Source organism: Gallus gallus, chromosome 26 (genome assembly GCF_016699485.2).
Source record: "Gallus gallus isolate bGalGal1 chromosome 26, bGalGal1.mat.broiler.GRCg7b, whole genome shotgun sequence".
In the NCBI taxonomy this organism is placed as follows: Eukaryota; Metazoa; Chordata; class Aves; order Galliformes; family Phasianidae; genus Gallus; species Gallus gallus.
Window position 1 is genome coordinate 2249148 of NC_052557.1, and position 25268 is coordinate 2274415.

Below are 25268 nucleotides of genomic sequence, written 5' to 3' on the forward strand. Positions count from 1 at the left end.
TAAAGCATCCCATGCACACAATCCAGTCCCCAGCAAGCTGCCCGCTGTGCTCAGCTGCTCCTTGTTGCCTCGGCCTGCAGCAGCACACAGGTGAGCGGTGGCTGTCCTGAGTTACGCCCTAAGAAAGCACATCCTGTACCAGTTGGGAGAGCTGAGATGTCCCCATTGGATCCGGCAATGGGAGCAGCAGTGAAGTGCCACAAAGGCAGCGCTGCCCCCCACCCCCCCTCAGTGCACACACAGCCCTCTGTGCCTCACCTCGACATTCCCACCCACTGGCAGAGGAGAACAGGAGACGAAGCAGCACCCCGCTGTCAAACAGCACGCATGCCAAAACATGCAACCTTCGGGTTTCCAGCTACGCGCCAGCAAGAGGTGAGATGTGTTTGCACAAAGCCCTCCGTGCACATTTCACCTAATTGCCTCCCTGCAAACCTGACTGCTGCTGGTTCTTTGTTTGGGATGCGCCATCACCCCAAACACACAAGAAGGCGTAGCTGAGATCCCGGCTAAGCCCGAGCACCTCCAGCTGCAGTGAGTGCTGTCTCTATGAAGGTGAGCTCTGTGCTGTTACAGCCCGTCTCCTTCTGCTGGCCCCACTCAAATGAGGTGAAAGAACCAAGGTGGGGAACAGCGTTTTTATTTCACAACCCCTTGAATAGCATTTACTGCTCAAGGTACAGGAGATGGGGAAGGGGGGTGAAAGCCGGGAGTGTGCTGAAGTTCAGGGATTCCTGGCACAGCAGACCTTGAGGTGGCACTCAAGATGTCATCTGAGCACAGCTTAAGGGGATGGAGCACGGAGTCCTTCTGCAAAGCCTGCTCTGCTCTGGAGGAAGGGAAGCTTTTAAACCAAGCTGCTGACCATTATTTACTTACACAGGTTAACTACTCCATCTGATAGATGGGGTGAAAAGGAGTGGGCAGGGAAGGGAAGCACTGCATCCCCTGCACTACAGGTGGCAAACACAACTGATGCTCCACAAGTGATGCGCTAACAAACCTTGGGTTCCCTCTGTACTCCGTGCTGACTGCCCGCTGGGTATGGACCTTGGGCTCCTTCAGCCAGGGAAACAAAGAAAGAGGAAAACAAAGGCGAGCCCTGCGCTCCGTCAGACTCTTCCTGTAGGGTCACAGATGGGAGGTTTGCCAACATCTGCTCGTGTGTGTACCTCAAACAGAGCTCAACCCGTTTGTTTGGGGAAGGAGGAGCACCCGGGCTCACACGTGTTGCTCAGAGCTCCTGGATCCGGCTGCCTTCTGCCCCAACCCCTTCCACTTACCACCAGCATAACGTCTCCCCCCGGATTTATGTGCTCGGATAGGAAAGCGTGTGTGAGCTGCACCCCAAAAGGCACTGCGGGCTCTCCCAGCACACGGAGCCCTCCTGCATTGTGCTCTGCCATCTACGTGGCCTCAGCCGCAGCTCAGCGCCTGTGACAGCGTCAGTGAGAAGCGGCCCCAAAGGGCCTTTCCTGGAGAGGGAGAATAAATTTCCTGCTTTGTGCAACTCTCGTTTTGTTCTGCTTCCCCTGCCGTGGGTTTGCAAGCGAACGTGGGTTTGTTCCCATCTTAGACAACATCACAAGGGGGGGAAAATATGTAGGACAAAGGGATGGAATGGAACAGCGCAGGCAAGCAGGCAGCCCTTAGAAAAAGCTCATACGTAAAAGATGCTTTAAAAAGAAGCACTCAAGCAACAGTGTTTTAAAGGGGAAAAGACGGCAGAAAGAGAAGTCGGAGTGGGACTGCTCTGAAGGTCGGCTGTGTCGGGGTACAGATGTTCACAGTGTCATAGAACCGTTATGGTTGGAAGAGACCACCAAGTCCAACCATCAGCCCCTCCCCACCATTTTGTCTTAATCATTGCCAAGCTGGAGGCGGTCAAAGCTGGGAAGGGAGATGTAGCTGTGGGCTGTGGGAAAACACCGGGCAGCCCAGGAGGAGAAGCACACAGGTTGCTAAATCACCTGAAACAGAGAAATCTCACTGCGTGGCTCTGACTTTGCATCATGTGTGGTTGGTTGAGATGGTGCTGGGAGGGAGCAGAGCTGCCCTGCAGGAAGCTATAAGCTGCCATAGGAGCTGCAGGGCCACCATGAGGACCCCCCTCAGCCCCCTCTTCTCCAGCCCAGGACCTCACACCTCCTGCCTGGACACGGGGATGGACACAGCGGCACCTCATCATGCAACCATGGGGACAGCAGGTCCGGCTGCTGCTGCCCACCTCTCCGACATGTGCTAGCTTGTTGGCCAGGCCTGGATGGTGCCGGTCATCAACCTGATGGGTTTATAGCACCCAACACACAGCAGAGCCCCCCACTCAGCCTCCAACCCCTCACACAGGTACCACCCCGCACATCCCCTCCTGCACACCCCGGCACAGCAGTGCTGCCGTGGGCTGCAGCGTGGGGCCGCCTGCTGCTATATCCAGAGTGAATTCGTCCCTGTATCCAGGCGGACAAATTTAGAAGCGTCGCCTGAATTTCTCTTTGTGCTCTTCCCACATCCTGCCCTGCTACAACTCCTGCCTGCTCGCATTGGATTTCCTAAAGAGCAGCGCTTAGCAACCCGACAGCCTCACTGCGAGCGGTTCCTCCCATCCCCAGCAAGGCAGCACGGCAGACAAGCAGCCCAGGTCAGCACAGAGTATAACCCAGCAGCACCAACGACACACACACGAGATGCATCTCAGCACCTATATATAGTTGTATAGTTTGGTCCGTGGGAAGGCAGAAGGGTCCCCTCTTCCTCGTTCCTCCCGTTGCCACAGCTCTCATCTGCACTTCCACAAAGCGTTTCTGCTGCAGAGTAATATCCTCAGTGGAGCAAAGGATGGGTAATTACAGAGCTTTCAGTAAACCTTCTCAGCCAGTCCTCCAAAGTCCCCAGAGGGAAGCAGGTGAGGCTATACCACACGTTGCTCAAGAGATTTGTATCTGGAGTATTTTATTTTATAACAATCTCTCCCCTCCCTTTGCGGTCTGCTTAAAAGAGATGGCAAAACAAACCAGGTGAGCAGCGAGCCACCACCGCCAGCGCTCCCAGCCCCGTCTTCCATGGCAGACCCACCCCGTGCATCTGCTCAGCAAATAGCTGCTGCGGGAGGAAGAAGTGCCTGGCACCAAGGCTGAGGTGCAGCTCTCCTTGCTCCGGTTTGGAAACTGCGCCTTTCCCAGTTGCCTTCGGCTGCAAGCAGAGGGAGGCAGGATGGGGCAGGTCCAGAGCGAACAGGGAGTGTGCTGGGAGAGTCTGGAGGGAGGGAGAGGAGCAAAGAAGGGCAGATGAAAGCACGAGACGGGCATGAGTCACGCTGGCACGCAGCCCCCGGTGAGAGCCCTCAAGGAAAGGGCATTTAGTGAATTCCTGGTCAGGCAAAAATCCACTGAGACAAAAGGCAACCAAAAATAGGCCCTTGCATACCTGCCTGCCCTGGCTCGTCATTCAGAGCTCAGCCTTAGGATCGCTCAGGAGGTGTTTCGTGGGCACGGGGCAGCAGCAGGAGCCTTCATTGATGCCTGTGTGCCCCATAGGGGAGAGCTCAGGCTGAGGTCAGCACGAGGCTGCGGGTGCTACACGCCTCCATGGAAGGAAACCCCGCTGCAGGCAGCAGCTTTCTGCTCAGCCTTATCCACACCTACCCAAGGACGGAGGAGTTTCAGCCAGCGTCCAGAATTCAGCCCTCCCAGACCTTCGGGGAAGGTTCAGCTCTGAAGTTAAGCAGCTCCATTGCTTTCTGTTGTCACCCCTGCTTATCTGCCTGGGGACCTGGAAAGCAATGCAGGTGTTCTCCTAACGAACACACAGCCGAGGCAGAGCAGCTTGCTGGAAGTCCAAGCACAGGTCCATTGGCTGTGGCTCACACACAGCAAAAGACCCAGGGGAAGCAGACCCTTCCCTTTGATCCTTGTAGCCCCAAACATTCTAGGTGAGGAGTTTAGGCTCTGCTTTAGGTGGGGGAATGGGGTTTGGCCCATTTCCCTGCCCTCCTTCTGGGTAAACCCCCAACTCTCCTCACCAAAGCAGCAGCTCAACACAGGCACACAAAGTCCTGCCCTGGAAGCACGCTGGAATAATGGCACAAGCAGATCTGAGTGCAAAGAGCCTTCAGGCACCAAACATCAGCCCGAGACATGCAGGCAAAGCCACGTAGGAGGGTTAGCCTAGCTGGAACTCCTGACGTTCATTCTTTGTTTGCACAAGCACCTAATTCCCTCCCAGATGTTTGCAAAAGCTTGGCAAGCTGGCACGGTAGCAAAGAGTTGGCCTTTAATTAACCAGAAGTTAAACACAAAGAGGACGTCAGCAAGCTGCGAGCTGCAGCGCTCCCCCCAGCCAATGCGTGCAGCTCTCCTGCATCCACGTGCATGGCCGTCTCTGCACACAGACCATAGACTCACAGCATGGCCTGGGTTGAAAAGGACCACAGTGCTCATCCAGTTCCAACCCCCTGCTCTGCGCAGGGTCGCCAACCACCAGATCAGGCTGCCCAGAGCCACATCCAGCCTGGCCTTGAATGCCTCCAGGGGGAGATGTTCCTTCTGCACGTGAAAAAGGGCTTTGCTGCTGGTGCTGCTGCTCACATCCCCCCCCCCCCGGCCCCCTTCTGCCACTGCTGAAGCCACGCACGCCCCGCTCACAACATCACACTCCCCACAGACTCCAATAGATTTCCACCACGTGTAATTCAAAGAAACAAACCCTGAATGCGGCCCATCCTTGAGGAGAGCTCCAACACACCGCCTGCTGCAACAACAAAACCATTTCTCCTCTTCGGCCCTCCTTCCTGCACCGCCACCAGGTCACCGGCTCAGCCCTACATCCCATTGCTGCCCGGTTGGTCCCGGTGGATCCTCACATGCTTGGCCAGGTGGTCGCTGCGGGCAAAGCGCTTCTGGCAGGCGGCACATTGGTAGGGTTTGACCCCGGAGTGAGAGCGTTTGTGTCGGGAGAGCTCATCTGAGCGGGAGAACCTGCGGGAGAAGGGCAGCTTGGAGGGCGCAGCCGCTGTGCATGGCAGTGCATGGCAGCCCAGGCTCCTCCCGGAGGGAGCAGGAAGGAGGAAACCTCACGGAGGAGCGGTTCAGGGATAGGAAAGAGAGGGATACGGCCACCGAGATCCTTCTTGCTCTCCAGCTTCCTTCCTCTGTTGTGTGCTCACGGGAAGGATACCTTTGGAGAGCTGATGGCCCCGAGGACGGATGCTGAGGGCTGCTCTTTGGGGCATCAGCTCAGGTTGGAAGGGATGTGAGGATGGAGTTCAGAGTGGCAAAGGGTTCCCACTGCTTCACACATCTAGCCAGAAATGCACTGAGAGAAGGCCAGTTTGTCCCGAGCACGCATTCTCCTTGGTTCTCAGAATGGCTGCGGGTTGTCAGTGTCAGGGCTGGGAGAGAGGAGCAGCCTGCAAGCTGGCTTAGCACAGAGCACAGAGGAGGAACAGCACACGCAGCCACCATGCCAAAGCGAATCAACTGAGGATGCAGCAGCAAGGACTGCAGGAATACCCAGTGCTCACACTGCTCTTGGCTGTGCGATACCCACACCTGGTGCAAATCAGCTGCACCACCTGGGAAGTCCCTTTAGCCACATGCACGTCCCTGCTCCGTTCTCCTGCGCCCTTCTGCTCGGCACGCGGCTCCAACAGGGAGCAGGGAGGTGATGCTCAGCCCTTCCAAAGCGCCACCTCAATGGCCTCAGTGAGTTGGTGGGACTGCAGCGTGCTTTGCTGTGCCAGGGGAATGCTGGAGAGGACTGGGCAGGATTTACTCCTGTTCTGCCTCTACGGAGCCAACACAGATGGCAGGAGTATTAGGACGGGAGGGTTTTTCCATCTGGCTGAAACGTGCCCACGCAGTGAAGCACAAAGCAAGGAGCTTCAGATGTAACCCCAGACTCCCAGCAATAGGATCTCACGCTCACACCTGGTACAGCAAACACTACGCTTGCCCTTCAAAAGCTCTGTGAAGATTAAATGCATCCCAAGGCCGTCCTCAGTTCATCCACACAGCCCAACCACATCTTTTCCAGCTCTATTGCAAGAAGTGAGCTCCAAAGTCTCAGCTCCTCCTGAGGCAGCAGCCATCCTCCACCGTGCAGGGAATCAGGGCAGTGAGGTGGTGCCAAGGCGTTGCACAAGAAACCAAGGCAGCTCAGTGCTGCCAGCACCAGTTTTCCTTGTGATATCCATTGAGATCTGCTGAGGAGAAGAACTATGCAAGGCCTGAGGACTGTTAACCCTCCTTGCCAAAGGCTGTGCTGAGCATCCTGCCCCTCGGGACAGGCATGTGGGGCCAGGAAGGGAGCATTGCAGCAGGAAACAATCAGAGAAGCAGAGAGTGGTTAATTTAGGGGACGGAGAGGAAAGAAAACAAAGAAAGGGGCACAAAGGAGCCACGCAGCCAGGGTGGGCACACGGGGAGGGAAAGCAAAGGGATGGCTGAACCAACACGGGATGATGCACTGGGAGGAAGCAGCAGCTCCCGTTTCCTGGGAGAAGCATTCATTGGAAGAGCCATTTTTGTAGCCCAGCTGCTCAAACTGCATTGCCAGAATGCTTTTTGATTCCCTCTGGGCCTCCTTAAGGGTCTCACCTGCTTTCCTCCCCACCCCCCCCCCACGCTCCCACTTACCTCCAGCCGCAGTCAGGCCAGGCACAGCTGTAGGGCTTCTCCCCGGTGTGCCGGCGGATGTGGGCCTTCAGGTGGGAGCTCTTGGTGTACACCTTGCTGCAGCCCGGGTGTGGGCACTTATGGACATGCAGAGGGGCTGTGGGGGCTTTCGGACACACAGGGGCTGCCTCCTGCTTCTGCACACCCCCCAGCATCCCTGGTCCCGTGGGGTTGGGCTGTGGGGCAATCTTGATGTACTTTTGGTCCAAGAGGGTCACGGGGGGCTGGAGCTGAGGAAGGAGGGATAGGTTTTGTCCCTGTAAGCTGATGACCAGTTGGGTCACTCTGACAGCACGCTGTGCCAGCAGGCTGCTGTTATCCAGCTGGAGAGGCTGCATATGGAGGACAACGGGAACGTCCCCATCAGCTGCTCCCTGGTCGTTGCCATCAGCTGCCCCTCCAGGCTGGGAACCATCTGAGCCATCTTCTGGAACTGGATGTCCCCCAGAGCCACCCAAACCGGTCTCAGATTCAGCCCTGGCCTTCCCTCCAGCCGCGTGCTGCTCGCTCGCTCCATCCCTGAGGAACTCAGCCTTCTCCCTCAGGAACTCCTCGATCTCCTCCAGGGTGGGGATGAAGTCCTGGGGAAGGCTGCAGCAGAAGTCGGGCAGCTGGAGGTGGGCATCGCAGGCAGCGAGGAGGGGCTTCTCCTCCTCCCCATCAGCCCCTGCTAGGGGGAGTGGGTCGCCTTCATTGCGGCCAGTGCTGCCCTCCAGGAGGTGGTCAGAGCCTTCCTTGGGGCTGTGCCTTGGCAGGAGGGATGGCGGCATGCTGTGCTGCTGGGACAAAGAACATGAAGGGGTTGGCAGCTCCTGGCTGCTCACACAGAGCACCGGCCGGCCCACATCCCACACCTGCACCGAGCTGCTGGGCTGGATCAGGAGCCTCTGCACCACCTCGGCTGGGGAAGTCTTTGCTCATCTGCAAGGGAACACCACCAAGGTTATTTCCAATGAGAAACAAGCCAGAAGACTCCAGGCTTTGAGTGTAACAGGCCATGCCTTGTAAATAAGGCATCAGAAGCAGTCAGTGGTCTTTGATAATAGAGATGCTGCGGCTCAAAAAACACATGCCAACTTTCTTCCTACGTGGGCTGCTAAGGGCTCGACCCCTCCCAGAAGCAAACTTCTCTGGGGTGTTTATTAAGGCAAAACTACACAGTGAAACTCTTCCACCCGCGCCAGAGGGCAGCCCTGTGCTGCTGGATGGCACAGAGGCCGACCTGTGGCTCATAAATGGGTGTTAGTGGAGATCCAGAGGAGGGTTCAGGCTTCTCCACACTGCAGACGTTGGCACAACCACAGCCTAACGCAGACGTATCACGGCCAGGTTCAAGCTAACTGGTTTGGGAGCCAATAATAACCATGGGAGCTGCCAGCCTGCCCGGCCTCTGGGAACACATCAGCACCGCTGTGCTGCACTGCGTGGTGTCTGAAGGAGCATAGAAAGCAGTGCAGACAGACACGGCCCATTGGGGTCAGCTCACGGGGCCCCTGAGGGCACGCAGCTCAAAGCAGATGGGAATCATCACAGTGCTGAGGTGCTCAGCGGGGCACGGCCCGCCTGCCTGCACGTCTTGGACTTCTAATGGGGAAAGTGAGCTTTCAGGAGAAAGAAAAGCGAAGCCAAAGTCACCCAGGAGTGTTTTCCAGAGTAAACAAGTCCATGAGGTTTCTGCAGAGCTGCAAACCTGTTGAGCCAGTCCTCCTTATCAGTGCTTCCCCGGGGTCCTGAGAGCTGGGAGAGGGAATTTCTGAGAAGCAGCCTGGATGTAACAGAAAGGCTCTTCCTTGAAGGAGGAATAATCCCCACCTCAGCTCCCTGCCTGCCCAGAGCTGCGCTGCATCTCCTGGATGTGGGCTCCAGCACAGCTCCGTGCCAACAAGTTGTGATGAGCAGAGGCAGCTCTGCTCCCACGCGAGGTGAGGACGGTGCTCGGGCCGAGCTCAGCCTGCAGGCTGTGTGTTTTCATCACAACACCAATCCGTGCTCTGAACCGTCGCCTCAAAGGCAGCACCAAATCGCCCCCCTGCCTCCGTTCTGGTGTTCTGATCCCCCTCTGATCTCTGCCTTCTGACCCTCTCATCAGCTCTGTCTGCACGTTTCAGAGGCTCTGAGGAGCCTTCCCCCTCTGGCTACCAAACACTGCTGTTTTTCCAACCTGATTTTCCACCAGGCTCTCCTTGCAGAGCAGCTCAGGAAGCCTCCATCCTTTCAGAATGCCCCCAAGGATAACTGAATTACACCATCAGCTCCTCAGCTCGGAAGGTTTATTCAGTGTATATCCCACAGATCCAGAGCGAACAGTTCTGCTGAATGAACAACACAAACAGAGGCACAACCAGAGGGCAGGAAGGTGTGGGGCTGAGCAGACCTGGGCAGGTTTCCTGCAGCCTCGTGCAGCTCCGGCAGCGCTCAGATGCCCTCTAAGAGCAGCAATAGCAATGCCTGACCTCGCAGAAGGGAGAAGGGCAACTAATGGGGAGCTCCATTTCTAATCGCCATCGGGGATGCATTACAGACAGCGGGGATTTATCAAGCCACAGCACTGTTGCAAAATGCACATCCACCACGCCGTCACCCCAGATAAAGCACTGCAGTGACACGGAGGCCCCGCTTTGGCCTTCAGCAACCGTGCTGCACAGCAAGGTCGGCGCTGCTGCCGAGCTGCACTTTGCATTCCCATCCCCGTAGCTGTTCAGATTCCCAGGAGCGCTCCGTTACTGCCCGACCTCTGCAGGCGTGCGGCTCTCATGCAGAGGGAAAGCGATGGGCCAATGTCAGCGTGAGCAGCGCTGAGCGACCGCTCCATCAACACCCGCAGCCCCACAGCCCGGACTTACCTCGGGGCACAGCCTGACCTCGCGGAGCCCTCGGGACAAAACGTGCTCAAACAACTAAAGACGCTCACAGCGCTGCCACGCGGAGCAGATCCCGTTGAGATAAAGGGACGCCCCCACGCTCCCGCACGGCCAAAGACACGCGGGTGTCAGCAGCCCGAAGGGGATCCGGCACACCTGGAACGGTCGGACCCCCTCCCAGCCTCACCCACCCCCCGGCAGCCCTTCACCCTCACCTGTTGGGCTCCGCGCTGCCACCGCGGTCCCACCGCCCGGAGGCGGCTCCGCGCCCGCTCCGCCCCGCGGGGGTTCGGCTCCGTGGGCGGCTCCGCGTCGCTGCGCTGCTGCGGTCGGTCCCGCAGGAGATGCCCGCGGTTCTGCCGTCTTTTCCTTTTCCAGTCCGGGTTTTTCCGGCGTTTCAGAGAAAGAAAAGGACACGGGAAAGGTCGCCGTGTCTGCAGCGGAGTAACAACAACGGGAGCGTGCGGTCCCCGCGTGGGGGTAAACGCGCTGAGCAGGGAGGGGGGAACCGTGTTTTCCTCTGCTGTCTCAAAGCACTCGTAGGGGTTGATGGTGACGGAGGTTCGGGGTCAAATAGTTTCAAGCAGGTGAGCGATGCTGAGGCTGGAAAGGCCCTTGTAGGGAATGAGATCTTCTTGTCGCTGTTTGCACGGCAGAGACAGGAGGACGCTCATCTGCCACAGAGCACCGTAAAGCCAAGGGAACGAACGCACGTTGCTCTGCTCTGTTAGAAGCACGAGCATTTGAGCCCGAACAAAAGCTCTGCAGATCTGAGCAGGGCTTCACGTTTGGAAAACCAACCGACCAAACCAAACACTCCCAAACCAAACCCTAAAGGTGCGCGGTTGCTCGGACAGGGCAGCTCACTGCTGCACCCCCGGCTGTCGCTTACTCAAATACGAAGCTGAGACACGGGGTAAGCGGTGATATCACCGCGGATCCTTGCAGCTATCGGGGAAATCTCAGCTGTTCAACGATCCTCGGGCGCCACAGCTGCGCTGCTGCGGGGCTCCGACCCCACCGGCACCGCAGGTGCGGAACGCAGCGCCGCGGTTATGGCGCCCCCTCGCGGCGCACGGCAGTGACACACAACGTCCGTCCGCTGAACCCCATTTATTTCCCCCTTTACATCATAAAATCACAAAACCAGCCCTCTTCTCGCGCCGTATACAAAATAATTACTCGATTGAATAAATAAAACATCCGCGTCTTGCAGACAGCGTGTGATCTCGAAAGGAAAAAACAGCATCAAACGTCCTTCCATCGCCCGGAGATCCCCAGCAATCATCTCCCATTAGAAAATACATTCTCCCTTTTCCCCCTCCGCACCCCAACTCACTCCCAAAATCACCACCTTGCAATAGGAAAGGAGAGGCACAGCGTGGCTCACCCCAAGCAGAAGTGCACCTATAGAAACAGAGGGGCTCCCAGCATCAGCCTCCGAGGAGCTTTCACCCAGACCTATAAACTGTACAGCATGATCAAGTGCTAAGGAGAACTGTGTGCTCACACAGGTTAGATCAATAACAGTGTGCAAGGGGTGTGCTTTCCTTTACCAGAACACACCTGTGTCCCCTGCTGGGCTGTGTGGGATGTGGACACAGGGAGAGGTCCTAGCAGAAGCACATTGGTTACCCAGAGTCTTAGGAAGATAGGAGTTTCCCAGTATGTATGCTGGAAAATGCCTCTCCTATAAGCCTCCTATAAGCCTGCCCTTAGGAAGAAAGGCTTTTGGTAACAGCCAGACTGCACACTGCGGTCTCCTACACCGCTCTCCTGCAGACAGCCCCCATCTGTTTGGGTTTGGGCTCCCACAGGGGACAGGGTTAGCAAAGAGCAACGGGTCTTGGCAAGAGCTCCTCCCTGCACCCATCTGCCCACTGTGCTGGGGGCTGGCAGAGGGCCCGGCAGACTTCTGCTGGTGTAATAGGAGGGTAAGGAGGAAAGGAGCAATTACCGAATCCGCAGGGTTTCATTCCAGCTGAGGAAATGGAAAGAAGGGGGAAGAGAGAGCTGAGAAATCAGAGAGCCTCTTGGTAGATAACCAGGGAGCTCTTCTCACACTTGCTGAGCTGACTGGAAAGAGAGCAGCACAGCCAGGATGTGAATGGATGGTTAAATGGGACCACATCTCTGCAGAGACACAGCTGTGTCACCAACCATCCCTCAGGTCAGGCCAAGGTGAGCCATCAGGCACCCGCCTGGAATGAAGCAGCAAGAGCAGCTGGCCACAGCCACGGGCTCAGTTGCTCAGTGGTCTTCTCAGAGCATAAGCGAAGTAAATGCAGGCAGCTCCCTGGATGCATAAGGTCAGAGCTGCCACCGAGAGCCGGGTACCAAAGCCTCAACACAGGGCAGACGTGGGTGGGCGATCAGAGAGGCTGAGCGGAGGGCAGATCGGAGACCCAACCAGCATGGACTGACCTCAGGCCCTGCAGCTCGGCCGGGACACACAGCCTGCTGCACCCAACGTCACCCCAAAACCACTCCTGGCCATCAATACATCACTACTCCGAAACCATCTCTGGGGATGGGGGCAGCTCTGCTGGGGAATCAGGCAGATCTCAGCCTTCTGCTCTCGGGGGACAGCTATGTGTTAAGGATCTTTGTATCCCACGTTCCAAACCAAAAGATGTTATGAGACAAGGCTGCCGACCCCCTGAGCCCGCTGCTCTCTCAAGTATCACTTGGATGCTCTTAACGAAGCTCTCAAGGCCCTCATCGTTCCTCCTGCACAGCCGGGCTGTGTTGTGGAAGCACTCTTCAGGCACTTAAACAGATGGCAAAGTGTTCCAGCAGCACTCAGGCTGGGACCTCTTTGAAAACCCCTGGTCAGAGGTTACCGATCCCTGGGAGCGTTCAACCAAGGAGTGCTGCACCTTTGGTAGTGACCTTCTGCCTGCAGGACTTCCCCCTGAAGGTTGGGGTGGGCAGAGATCAGGGCTGGAAGCACACATGAAAAACTGCTTCCGTCAATGGCTGTGCAGCTGCCAAATCCGTTCCCAAAACAGCTGCCTTTCAGCACATGGGGCTTCTTGTGGGAAAGGGAGGCTGGGAGGCGTATAATTTGAGGAGAAATAAAACAAAAAGAGTCACCCCTGACGGGAAAGATGTTTAAAGCAGTGGGGAGAAGCCCTCTCAGGACCCGCCTGCTGGCAGCAGGGGAGGAATCTCACTTCCATGCCAAGGAATATTCTGACACAACCTTGCAAAAATAGCAGCATTTTGCCCTTCAGCAGTGCCCCAGCAGCACATCTCACTGCCCACACACCTCCACTGGAAATCGGTCACAAACACTTTGTTTGCAGCTAAAACTGAGGGCTGCTCAGCCCCAGCCCTGCCTCCAAACGCTCGTGCCTCTCTCTGGGCATTGCTTGCACCATTTCAGAGCCCAGGTGCCAACTGCAAGCCAGGATCCTGGCTTCTACTCAGCACAGGGGTAATCTCTGAGTGGCGGAGCAATGGTGCAGCTGGTGCACCTGTCTCAGGCCAGCAGCAGGTGACCCCCATCGGAGAGCTGACCAACCCAGCAGCACTGGTCCCAGCGTTATGGGGCCAAGAAGCACTTGGAGCAGATAAGAATTTGATGAGGTATGTTTGTTCCCAGACTGCCTTCCTGGAGAGCTCTGCCTGTTCTCCTCCCTCGCTGCAGGACCGAACCCTCGTGATGCTGCAGCATCGTTTGGGGGTGAGAGGGGCACAGCAGTCTGGACCTGTAGGAGGCACTGGGAGAGGGCAGGCAGCTGTTCTGGGCACAGAGGGAAGGTCGGCTATTCAGAACTGTAAGGGAAGCTAAAAAGAATCATTCTTAAAGAAATAAAAAACGTTAAGCAGTCCTTTCCACCTGATGCAATTTGGTACGTAGGTAAAAGATAAGTCATCTTTTGGAATCGGTCCTAATGAAACCTTCCTTGTTTTTCCAAAGCAGGCCACGGTGCCTTTTCTCCTGGGTGGTTTCTCCCTGTCAGAACAGACACGCATCCCTCCTGCTCCACAGCCAAACCTGAGCTCCCAGCCTTCCAAAGTGATCTCCTCTCAGTGTCCTCTCTGAGGAAGCGTTACTCAATACGTTGAGTACAACTGCAGTAGGTGAGGGAAGAGGATACACCCAGCACTGCACAGCAGGAGAGCTGGCGGCTCTTCCCCCCTCCCCACACCCATTACTAAAGGAAAAGCCCAGTTCCTTTCTCCCCCCTCTCCCCCGGTGCAATCCCTTTGGTGTTGGCTGTGCAGTGCTTGCTGTTGAGAAAGGCACCGTGTGGAAAGCACTGATGGCCCAAAGCACAATGCCCCAATGCCTCCTATTTACACCTGAGATTATCCCTGCCGCCTCTCTGCCATCCCCAGCCCCAGAGCAGCACCGGGGCTCCCAGCAGCAGCACGGGGACAGCACACACGACACGGGGCACCCCACAAGCAGCCGTGGGGATGTGCACGGCCCTCGTCTTGGCACCCACGTGCCGCCCCGGTGCATTCCCCATCACACCGAATACTTGGCCATGTCACTCTTATCAAAGACAACTTTGGTTGCAAAGTAAATGGCAACGAGGCCGAGGCCAGCAGCTGACACCATGTAGGCAGTCACCGACTGCGTAAACTGGACGATGGACCCCATGAAGAGAGAGGGGACGACCTGAGAGAGGAGGAAAGCGCTGTCCAAAATGGCCAGGTCCAAACAGATCCCTCGGCCTGGAGGCACCGAGTCCGACTCGCCCACCATCATCATCAGTGAGACATCACAGGAGGAGCTGCCACACAGGGCAGAGCTGGCAGCTGGGGGAGAGGAGGAAGAGGAAGATGAGGAGTAGAGGCCCCCGGCGTGTCCGTTCTGGTAAGGCAGCTTCTGGTTGGAGAGGTGGCCTTTGGGGAAGGCTGATTTCTTGTCTGATCGAGCTGCGTCCTTCTCCTCTTTGCTCTTGTATTTATGCAAAAATACCTGGTGGAAAGAAGAAGGGCATGTGAGGAATGAGGAGGAAGGGTGGAGGCCATCGAGCAAGGTGGGAGGCCAAGGGGGGGACTCAGCATGTGTGAGGGAGCGAAACCATCCCGTGCTGGGAGTGCTGGGTGTGCTGCTGCGGGTGGGAGAGCCTGGCCCACGTGAGGTGGCCTCCAGGAGCCAGCCTGGCTCTTCCCGGCTGGCACAGGGCTCAAAGCAGCCCTGACTCACAGGGAAAGCAGCCAAGAGGTGCCTGTGCTGCGTTGAGGCAGAGCATTGCAGCCCAATGCCAGCCCTGTGCTTGGGGACGTGGTGTTCTGAGCCCTGGGCTGTCACCTCCCCACCTGGCGTCGGTTCACTCACCCTGAGGCTGAGGTGCTCTGCTGGAACAGGAGCAAAGGGGCAGAGCCCTGCACTGGGAGCATCACAGAGCCAGACATCCCTCCCAGCACAAGGACAAGCCTTTATAAGGCAGCTGACTCCTTAAATAACTGGGATAGGAGGGCACAGTGCTGGGGGCTCAGGACAAAGCTCCCTTCTCAGCTCTGCACAGACCTCGAGTGAGACGCTCTCCCCACTCAGGCTGGAAGAGTGGGGGAAGAAAAGACTTTTCCTTCTCACCTTCTTGGGGCTCACTGTGCTCAGGCTGTGCCATCTCTGGGGCACGGCTCACTGCTGCAGTACTCACAGAGAGTGCTTGGATCAAAAAGCTCTCCGTGTTAACAGCGATAAATAACACGCAGCCGGGTGCAAAAACGTTGCAGAGCCCCGGCTGTGAAACCCCAGGGCATTTGCAATTATGCACAACCACTGGTCTGTATAAGGTAGAGCAGATAACGAAGGACACGTCCATCCATTATCTGCGTGATGAAATAGAGCAAACAAAGAAACTAAGAGGGGAAAAAGACAGCGCCTGTTTGTGAGCAGAGAACGCCGTGTTCAGCTCCAGGGCTCAGAGGGGCTCTCCGAACAACCTTGCCTTGTGCAGGAGGGACAGGGACACAGACTGCCAGGTCCCCCAGCACTATTGCAGCCACCCCAGAGCTCTCAGCAGCTCTGCCACCCCCCCCAGCTGCACCCAGCCCTGCCCCAGTGTGTGTCAGCACCAGGCAGCCACTGTTTGTGCTGCCCCAGGCCAAGGCTGCACTTCTGCAACACAAACAGTTGCAGGTCCCACTGCAGAAGAGAAGACTTCACAGAGCAGGAATCAGCTTCCAAAGGTTTTGCTTCCAACAGCCAGGCTCTCCTCGGCTGTCCACTGCACCCTTCGAGCCCCTTGAGTCTGGGCTCAGAAGCACAAACCCAGGCTGTCACATAGCTCACCTGGAGCACAAAAGCCTGCCCATGTGGCTCCTGCTACCACCAGGAAGGGCTCTGTGTGATCCAAACCTGGATGTGCCCCACACTTCCAGCCCTCTGTATTTTGTGTCCTTGCTCCCAGAATCCTGCTTAGGTTAGGGCTTCAGATGCTCACAGGAATGAGATCGGATCAGCTCGTGTAACACAGCACACAACCCAGGGGCTGCTGCCTCCATCAGCAGCTTCATCTCCTTCTACATCTGATGGCAAATGGTGGGAATGAGGAACCTCACCATGCCCTTGGGTGCTGTTAGAAACATGTGGGTCTTTTCCACCCGTTCCAGACAAGGTTTAGTGGCCATGCAAAGATGGGAGGGCATGCAGCAGGATGGAGTGACTTACAGAGCCTGCACACAGCACAGAGCTCCAGCCAAGGTGGGCTGGCAGCTGTCACCATGGTCCTGCACAGGGTGAGAGCAACAGCTGCTCTGGATGCCCCCTCTGCTGATTCACTTTGTGAGCAGTTCAAATAAAATGAAAGGTGAAAAAGAAAGAGAAGGAAGAAAGGAAGCAGGAAAGTGGGAAGGGAAGCAAAACTTTTTTCTCTTACTATTGAAATCCATCACCAAAGTGGTAAAGATGGGGAATATTCTGCATGGGGATGCCTACTGTGGGTCTCCCTGCAGCCTGCTGGAGGGTGGTTGGTAGAAGAAGGAGAAGCCTTCAAGCTAAGGCAACAGAAAGACCAGACCCAGCTGTGCCCCATCTCACTGCACTAACGAGCCTTTCCCCATCAAGCACTTGGATGTGTGGCCTTTGTGCTCACAGCCTATGGGGTTTGGTTCTGCCACGTCCATAGGAGATCCCAGCCAAGCAAAGAACTCCTCAGCCCTGTATAGACACAGGGCCTGCTGCAAATCAGGACGGGTTGGTCAGAAGTGTTTGTTCAATGTGAACATCTGGATGCCTGCAGTGAAAACTTCTCCTTATTTCACCATACTGCCATTGGGATGAAAGGGCTGCTCTCAAGCCACAAATCCATTGTGCATTTGCAGCATAAGAGAAACTCCCATTAATCCTGTGCACAGCTCAGGGAACCTCCTAAGACTTTCCCACAAGGATATCATCTGTGGGATGGGATTACCAGCTTTGGTGCTGGTGTCAGAGGGGTCTCAATGTCTGTCCTGCTTGGAGCCAGGGGAATAGTTTACTTTTCACTGATCTTCATTATATGGACAAAAACTGTAAGCGGGGCCTCAGGTCAGCAATGCTGAGAGCACAGAGGGATGCTGGACACCCTTTTTTACTCACTTCTCTCTCCCATCCTCCTCCCACCCCAGTTCTTAACATTTCCTAATGCTTTATTGTGAGCAGGGGACGCTTCGGGCAGGAGATGCTGAGCTCTTTTCTCAGTGTCATGGGAATCTGCAGAGAGGACACAGCCTGGGGATAAGAGGTGAAGGAAGAGGACCTCTGTCCAAACCATCCTGGCAGCTCCAGAGCAGATCCCTACCTGTTTTTCATGATGGTACAGCGACGCCAGTGTGTACGGCAGGATCTGGAGTGCAGAGAAGGTGAAGCCCGTGAGAGCAGCAGAGATGGTGACGACTATGACGCTGTGGGAAAGGCACATGACAAAGGCAGCAGCAGGGAAGAACACCACGCTGGCCAGGTAGACAGCTCGTGTCCCAAACTGCTTCACCATCCGGTCCATGATTGTCGAAAAGAAGATGGAGGTGACGCATTGCAAGAAGAGTCCCAGGCTGCCCATCCGGACACCTGCAGGCAAAGAGAGGGTCAGACACTGCCACAGTGACTTCAGGCAGCTGAGCACCTTTCAGCCTCAGTCTGCCCCTGCAGTGTCTGACAGCACTGCCCACGTGTGCTCCTGGGCTCCCCAGCCTGACGTGGGGGGCAATGGGAGGTGGGAATCCAAATGACATTCTTCTCCTATAAAGTTCTTGTTCTCACCTTATTCTAGGCCAAGATCTGTCACCTGCCCATAAACCAGGATCTGTTATCTGATGCCTAAAGCAGCAACAGAACAAAAGGAGCAAGAAATTGTGCTCCAGCCAAGGGAAAGTATACAACAACCACTGAGCAACTGCCGTATCCGGTAGCAATCCGGACCTCACCCTTTGCAAAGATCTATCAGATTTCAGGGAATTAAAGCCATTAACTCTTTGAAGCGAGGATCATTACTCAACACATGTTTCTGTGACTGCTAGCACAATGGAGCCCTGACCTGCAGGAAGCTTTACAGTGCAAGTGTTAAATAATAATTAAGCTCCTTCTAAGTTAAACAGGCACTCTGCACAAAGAGGCAGTGTACTGCAGAGGCAGCGAGTGGAAAACCTGGAGGGCAAGGTACACAGCTGGGGAAGGAGGGCCAGGAAAGTGCCTCCAGGAATAATAGACTTAGATCTGTGGGGGGGGGGAAAGAAGGGCTGAATGGTGGAGTCAAGGCTCTGGGGCAACACAGCCACCAAACAGAGGACAGCAGGCAACAACAGCGAGCCCCAGGCCAGGGCTGCACTGCCAGCTCTGCTGCTGTGCCTGGTAGCTCAAAGGGAAAGATGCGTTTCCCTGCTTGATTCACTGCGGGTCACGGCAGAATGCCTTCTCCTGACCCAGCTGCAGCAAATCTAGTTGGACTGTGGTGTGTTTTTGCATCACTGGCAGAGCTGAACCCATTCCTAGCTCCCACTAAATACCCCTCTAGCCTCAAAAAAACCCAACAACCCAGTTTACTTCTTACCTTCATCATAGCGGCGTCTGGCGTCTGTGCCCGGCTTGGCTCTGGGGACACCGAGGTACAGCCCTTCCCCAACAAAGTCTGTGTAGAACAGCATGAAAGTCATGAGTGCCATCCAGCTGCAGAGCTCAGCCACAAACAGGCGCCGGATAACCTTGGGGATGCGGCAGTAGAGGCTGTGAAGCCGTGGCACCAATGTGCAGAGGTTCCTCAGGGCCTGCATCACATGCCTGGCCTGCAGAAGGCTCCTGGAGAGCTGGCAAGAGCAGCAGGCAGAGGGTGAGGGATTCGGGAGAGCATCCTTAAGCACCGGGCCATCCAGTGCATCCACTTGGGCAGCTGCTTCTTCGGTCACAAAGAGCGTGGCCAGAACACAGCCAAGGAAAATAACAGCGAGGAGGCTGAAGAGGCACGTCTCCTGTCCTCCCAGGTATGGGGCCAGAAAGCTGGCCCCCCAGTCAATGGCTGGAAGCAGGTAGCCAATGCAGCCCCCCAAGCTGATCATGAAGGCGTACATGGAGAAGGCCTGGCGGCAGTTATCCGGCTCCTGGAAGAGGTCTGAGAGCAGTGCCTCCAGTGGGGTGAAGCAGACCTGGCCGCAGAAATCCAGCATCCCAATGCCCAGGATGAGGAAGGCGATCTCCAGCGGGCGAGCATTGAGGGCAAACAGGCTGGCCAGGCTGCTGGCATGAGGGATGATGAAGAGGCTCAGCAGGACTCCCAGGCACAGCACCCAGATGAACGGCCGCCTCCGGCCATAGCTGCTGTGCCAGTGGTCACTGGCAGATCCAATCAGTGGGACAAAAACCAGGCCAAGGACAGGTCCTATCCCTGGAGCAGAGAAAGAAGTGGCGTTAGGGGACAGAACTGGACAGGACGTACATCTGTGTAGGTACATCTGCAAGGTAACAAAAGCCTGGGGCATTTCTGGAACCCAGTGGGTCACAGCCTCCTCTTCCAAACACAAGGCTGCCCCAATAGCACAGCAGTCCTGCAAACATCCTCCTCCCCCTACCCCCAAAACACACGCACCTCTTCATCCTTCAAAGGAGAAACAAACCCCAGAAGGATAAGGGAGAAACTGCCTACCCAACACCATGGTCATGAACTTCTCTTCCACGCCCACTTCCAGGAGCAAAGGAGGCACGTAGGTGATGCCAGCAGCCAGGCAGACCTCCAGGCCGAAGGTCAGCGAGTTGAGCAGCAGGAGCTGAGCCCTGCGGTTGCGCAGGAGCACACTGAGAGCCATGCTGCCCCTCACTGCCCGTGGGCTGCAGCACTGCAGCACAACCCGAGGTGTCCCACAGGCAAAGTCTGCAGTTTCTTTTCCCTGCCTGATGGACGGATGCCGTCTCCCATCTTTAGCATCGGTGAACGAAGTGTCTTTTCCTGCTGCTGAGAGATACGGTCCCAGTAACGTCAAGTCCGGGTGTGGGCAGGCAGGGATCCGCTCTGTGCTCACCCTTCACGTGCTGTGCTCTGAGAGGAGAGAGAGCTCGTTAGACAAGGAGGGGAAAGGGCTCAGACCTGGTGACACATGGACACATCGCAGCTGAAGGAGACAGCCCTGAGCCGAGGGCCCCTGGGAGAGCTGCGGGGTTCTGTGACTCCTGCCCGGCTCATGGCAGGTGAGATGGGCACCTGTCAGAAATGGTTTGGGAAAATCCAATCCTGCCTTCGGGCTACAAGAGGTCTAATGACCCCTCGGCATCCCGCTCAGCCTCATCTTGCAGTGGGAGCAGAGACACAAAGGGCAGATCCTCCGAAAGGACATAGCATCCCTTCTCCCAGTGAAATCAATTAGGAGCCCCTGGCTGAGGGCAGGCTGTCCACAGGGACGCTCTGGAGACCTGAACCATCGCTTAATGACAGGGACACCTCCTGCCCAGCTCCTGGGGAAGCACTCACCCAAATCCTGCTGCCAGCCCCCAGCACGGGGCGCAGGGAACAGATGGTGCCTCCGTGGAGTTTCACAAACAAACCTGACCCACTTTAGCCCTGTCTAACAGTGAGCGGCAATTACCTTCCTCATTAGTCTGAGTCATTTATTTGCCCTGTAACGCGCTCCCTCTCCCCAGCCTTCTTCCGAGGGGAGAGGCCACCAGATCCGGACGGGGTCTCAGCAGCTAAGGGAAGGCAGCAGGTGCTGCTTGTAGGAAGCTTGTAAGGAGCGTGCTGCTGTGCCAGCTATAAGCAAAGCAACAACGCGAGGCTTCCAGCATCCAGCCCCCCCCCCACCAAACTGCTTTGCTAAAAGCACCTCGGGAAGATGGTCCGTGGTTATGCTGGGAAAGGCAGAGGGTTTAGCACTGGGGTGACGTTCAGCTCCTGCACAGGTGTTGTTGCTTTGGGAGTAAAACAAACTGCAGCCTCATCCTCAGGGATCGACCTGTCCTAACCTCACTCCCTGATTAACCTGCCAGTGGGTTTCTCTGCAGGGATGCAGCATGTCTTGCTGTCCTGATCATGGATATCACCGGGGCATTCAGGAGGAGTTTATCTCCACCTGCCCCATCCCTGGGTGCAGGGAAGCAGTGGCCGTGTGCAGCCCTGTGCTGCAGCAGCCGCCTGGTACAGCACTGGCCTTCCTTAACAGCACAGGGTGAGCCCAGCAGGAGGAACAAGGTGAAAATCCAGGTTCATAGTCCTATCCCCTTCTAAATTCTTCATCTCAGCTGGAGGAAGAGACATCTCCTCCTACAGGGAACATCCAGGCCAACACACGTCCCTGTCCCCAGCAATGGACGTGGCTGGGTGATGCTGGAGGAGCTGCAGTGAGGTTTTACAAAGACAGAAGCATCACTCACTGCTGCAGGGAAGGGGCGCAGCTCCCCAGCTGAGGAGCTGTCAGGCTGCCAATTACACACAATAAGCACTGATTATTTTCCTACCAGAATCCCTCACCTTCCCTCTCCGTGCTCCTTCAGACCTTGACTGTCACAAAGGATATCTTCTTTTAACAACTGGGAATGTCTAAATGGCTCGCTCAAGGTCAAATAGCAAGCTGACAGCAGAGGGGGGAGAGCAGCAGCTCGCCTTTAATCTCTGCACATTGCTTCAAAGGAACTCTTGGAGGCCCCAGCTATGCTCAGAGGCACTCGATCTGCAAGGAAGCGATTGGGGGCAGCAACCACCTTTCTTAGTTGTGGGCCAGACACAGGATGTCAGCCTTGCTCCTTGGTGGTGGGTACAAAGCTGGCTGACAGCCTCGGGATAGGAAGTAAAGCTGCAGCCCTCGGGCTCTGGCAAAGGAAAAAGCAGCTCACAAAGCAAAGCCCAATGGATCCTCCACCACTCTGAGCTGCATCTGGATGGGTGATGCTGCGTCACCGGCTGCTGAAATCCCACTGCTGTAGCCTGGGGTGTGGAGAGCTTATGGAAGAAAACATATCCCATCTTGAATAGAAAGTAAATGATGCCTCACACGCACATACGCACAAGGAAATACAATCTTCTGCTCTTTATCCTGGTGATATTGCTAGCACTGATTAACTAACTTGCACCAGGGACAAAGAGGGAAGCTGTACCTCTCCCTGACTGCCTGAGAACTTCAGGTTAAGGGAGGGAGGCTGAATTTCTCACCAGTAAGAAAGAAGAGACCCATCTCTTCCCCTCTCCACACTCTCAAAGGACTTCAATGAGGAAACAGATCCCACCGTACCCAGTAGTGATACTTGTGCACAGCCAGAGATCAGAACTTAGCAGCAGCAACCAAGTCATAGACACAGCAGCAACAGATGATCATGCACCTCCTTCTCTTTAAGCCGCATTTTGTCCCACTGTTCGTTAACTACCTCTTTATTTTGCCCACAGGACACAGGGGCTGAGCTGGAAGGAATCGCCAGCACAGACTCCAAAAGCTATCTGCTCTGTTGGATGGGGCAGAGGGGTGGAAAAGGGAAAAGTGGCAGGCTTGCAGGAGCCAGGACTCACCTCCTCCACGCTGAGCAGGGCAGCAGATCCCTGTAGTACTCCCCTGAGCCAAGCCCGGGTACAGAGCATTCAGGAAAAGCTGCTTAAGTGGTGTGCAAGCAAGAAGAGGTGGAACCGAGCAGCAGGTACACATGAGGGCTTGGCTTCAGGGCCCTCCCTGCCTCCTGATAACAGCACGTGGTGTGTTATTAGCAGCACTGCCACACCTGTGCTGGGCCCCCCTCGTGTACGGTGCTGAGCAAACACAGGCTGCCAGCAGCAGCCTCACAGAGCCCCTGTCCCAAACCAGCTCAGAAGGAAATGCCCAGACACGGGCTTACAGCTGAACCTTGCCCAAAGCCCTGCCTTGGTGTCAATGTTTGTCACTTCTGATCTGCCGGCACTTTGCAAACAGCTCCTCTGCACTGCAGGTGTGGGCAGGTGACAGGGCAGGGATGTGCAAATGGGGCTGCTGCCCCCCAGCAGGACCATCCTGCTCCTCACTGCTGAAGGGGGGGGGGAAGATCTGCCAGCTGGGCATTGCTTCTCCAGTGCAGTGGGACCTGATGCACCAAGGAGCCCTCCACCATCAGCTGGGGGTGGCTGGCCAGAAAGCTGCGGGACAGAAAGCACTTTTTGCCCTCTGGCCTCAGTTTCCCCAAGCTGCTACAACACAGACAGTGTTTGGACACAATGCCAAGTGCCTTGACAAGGATAACAGCCACCCCCCAAAAAGGGGCACGCCAGCCCCACTCTCTGCCTAAGATTTCCTGCACACAGAAGCAGAAGGAGCCACGTGTGGGGCTTTCTCCCAGCTTTCATCAAGTTGCCATGCTATGGGGACACCACTTGCTGTGAGCACCAAGGCTCTTCCTCTCCCTCCTGCAGCAGTAATGAAGCACCTTTTCACCTCGGCTTTCTGTTTGAGTTTTAAGCTTGCAAACCAAACTTTTCCTTTCTTTCCTCCACAGAGAAACAGCAGATCAACACCCGGAGGCTTTCAGTTGGCACCAGGAGGTGGGCAGTCCTGGAGCAGCTCCTGCCACCCACCCCACCTCAGCCTGCCCAGCACCCACAGACATGAAGTGCTGCACCCCCAGCGCCTCCTGCACCCACTCCTTTCCCTGGAAGCACCCAGAAGGGCAGGAGGAGGGCAGGCTGGGCTGTCTGCATCCAACTCACCCGGCAGCACCAGGGGTGAAGCCAAGGAAATCAGCTTCAGAGCGTCCATTTCTTCCCAGGTGGTGGGTTGGCACAGTGGGATGCGTGCCGTTCCCCTGGCCTGAGGGCAGTGCCCACTCACGTACTACAGAAAAGCTGGGACATGCATTCTCCCGATCTCGATGCCATGCAGGGGGAAGCCCAATGTGGAACCCAGAAATGCACCAGCAGAGCACATGGAAACACTGAATGCACCACTGCTATCACACACAGGGACTCATTCACTGAGCAGTACAGCGGGTAGGAAGTTAACCTCCCACTTCCTTTCTCAGCGCAGAGGCTCTGGGTCACACCTTTTGCTTTCAGATGGCACAAACCTCCCAGCACCCGGAGATGTATTTTACAAGTAGAGTTTGGCTGCAGTTCTGTGGCTGAGAAAAACTCGTGGGCTCCTCAGGAGGATCCCTATCTCAGCTCTCCTTAAGTCACTATGGGCACAGAAGAGCTGAGATCTCTCTGCACACAGCTGCAACCTTCCCACTTTACGGCTGCCAAGCACCTACCCCTGGTTAACAAACAGCTGCAGCAACGTCAAACCACAGAGGATGAGATTCTCCCGTTGTTTGCAACCTGCCAGGGCTCCATAATAACCTCAGCTCTTTCTTATACTGGAAATAATTACCCCACATAATTGCCAAGGCTGGAGGCAGGCAGTGCTGCTGGGCAGGGGCTGCTGCAGGTGACACAGCCCCGCACCTTTCCTCCCCTCCGTGCCACAGATTGGATGCAGAGATGCATTCCCCATGAGCGGCAGAGAGAGAGGGGAGGGCGAAGGGTATTGTCAGCCCTCGGGTTTCCATTCATACCCACAACGTTACATTTCCAACCTTCCAAGGGGCTCTTTATGAACGTTATTAATTCCCCGCTCCCTGGAAGCCCTTTGGAAGAAAGGGTGGGAGCGAGCACAAGAGCGGGCGCTTAGGGAAGGGCTGTTCATACAGTGCCAGATCCTTTCACAGCTATCAGTGTCCATTCACCGCAGCTGAATGTGAAATACACCATGGAGAATAGCTCTGGCAGGCTCGCGAGGGATGAAATGGAAAACTCACCTGACCTCTCCTGACCCTCTCCCCTTTCCCCCCCCCCCTCCCCTCGCCAAATCTCCTTGACCCCATTCACAGTGTGGGGAGAGGGGAGTGGTCATTAAGTGGCGATGGGAGAATTGTGATGTATTTAGTCTCTCTGAATTAACTCTGCGTTTCCTTTGAGCTCGGGGCTCCATTATATCGGCAGCTCGGCTTTGGGAATGAGCAGCAGCGGGTGGAAATCCCCTTAGACCAGAACAAGACCTGAGTGCCACCGCCTGTTTGAAACCCCCTCCCTTACCCCACAGCACCCAGCAGCTCAGATGCTGGGAGATATGAATCCAAGATAAGCAATGGGTGCTACAGATGCCTCAGGGGACGGGGCAGAGCCCCTGGGCAGCTCCAATGCCTTCCACGTGGTTTGTTTGTAATGAGGCATTGCAATTTGGTGAGATTGAGAGCTGTGCTTTGGTGCTGTATGGCAATCACCTCCCTGCAGCACCCACTATGCAGTTTTGCTGCTCTCAGAGCTACCAAAAGGGCACAGCTCCACTCATGCTTGGCGTTCCCCTGAAGGACAGACGGATC

General features: G+C 56.0%; 2 protein-coding genes across 31 annotated transcripts in view; both read right to left on the reverse strand.

Annotated features, from left to right (window-relative positions):
- Positions 1 to 623: 623 nt before the first annotated feature.
- On the reverse strand, positions 624 to 10864 carry LOC121107619 (Krueppel-like factor 15). 18 transcript variants are annotated; one of them, XR_006932163.1, is made up of 9 exons: positions 9748 to 10864; positions 8833 to 8983; positions 7526 to 7592; positions 6633 to 7447; positions 4702 to 4973; positions 3642 to 3768; positions 3424 to 3518; positions 2699 to 3252; positions 624 to 1475 (listed from the first exon to the last, which is right to left on the reverse strand). XR_006932163.1 is itself a non-coding variant. In XM_046904261.1 (5 exons), the coding sequence occupies exons 4-5, from the start codon at positions 7439 to 7441 to the stop codon at positions 4817 to 4819; spliced, it is 966 nt and encodes a 321-aa protein (XP_046760217.1). In that variant the 5' UTR covers positions 7442 to 7447; positions 7526 to 7592; positions 8833 to 8980; positions 9748 to 10864; the 3' UTR covers positions 4667 to 4816. The 18 variants fall into 18 exon arrangements, 16 of the variants coding, with proteins under 16 accessions (XP_040508890.1, XP_046760217.1, XP_046760215.1 ...); XM_046904261.1 differs by lacking the exons at positions 624 to 1475; positions 2699 to 3252; positions 3424 to 3518; positions 3642 to 3768 and having other exon boundaries at positions 4667 to 4973; positions 8833 to 8980; XM_046904259.1 differs by lacking the exons at positions 624 to 1475; positions 2699 to 3252; positions 3424 to 3518; positions 3642 to 3768 and having other exon boundaries at positions 4667 to 4973.
- Positions 10631 to 25268, reverse strand: part of SLC45A3 (solute carrier family 45 member 3) — a 39029-nt gene continuing 24391 nt past the window's right edge. For 12 of the 13 annotated variants that reach the window (XM_046904254.1, XM_046904249.1, XM_046904248.1 and 9 more), the window contains 4 exons: positions 19612 to 20001; positions 18526 to 19353; positions 17281 to 17546; positions 10631 to 14468 (listed from right to left, as the gene is read on the reverse strand). In XM_046904254.1, coding sequence (XP_046760210.1) covers positions 14013 to 14468; positions 17281 to 17546; positions 18526 to 19353; positions 19612 to 19771 — 1710 coding nt within the window. In that variant the 5' untranslated portion in view covers positions 19772 to 20001 and the 3' untranslated portion in view covers positions 10631 to 14012. Of the gene's footprint in view, positions 14469 to 17280; positions 17547 to 18525; positions 19354 to 19611; positions 20002 to 22455; positions 22566 to 25268 lie in introns of those variants that run through there. The other variant, XM_015299076.4, reaches the window with a different exon arrangement.

Excerpts from the sequence above, each read along its gene's own strand:
- LOC121107619 (XM_040652954.2), bottom strand. The coding sequence starts at position 7,441 with ATGCCGCCATCCCTCCTGCCAAGGCACAGCCCCAAGGAAGGCTCTGAC. Across the intron at positions 6,200-6,632 it reads TGGCCTGACTGCGGCTGGAG|CAGATCTCAATGGATATCAC; the intron begins GTAAGTGGGAGC and ends TCTTCTCCTCAG.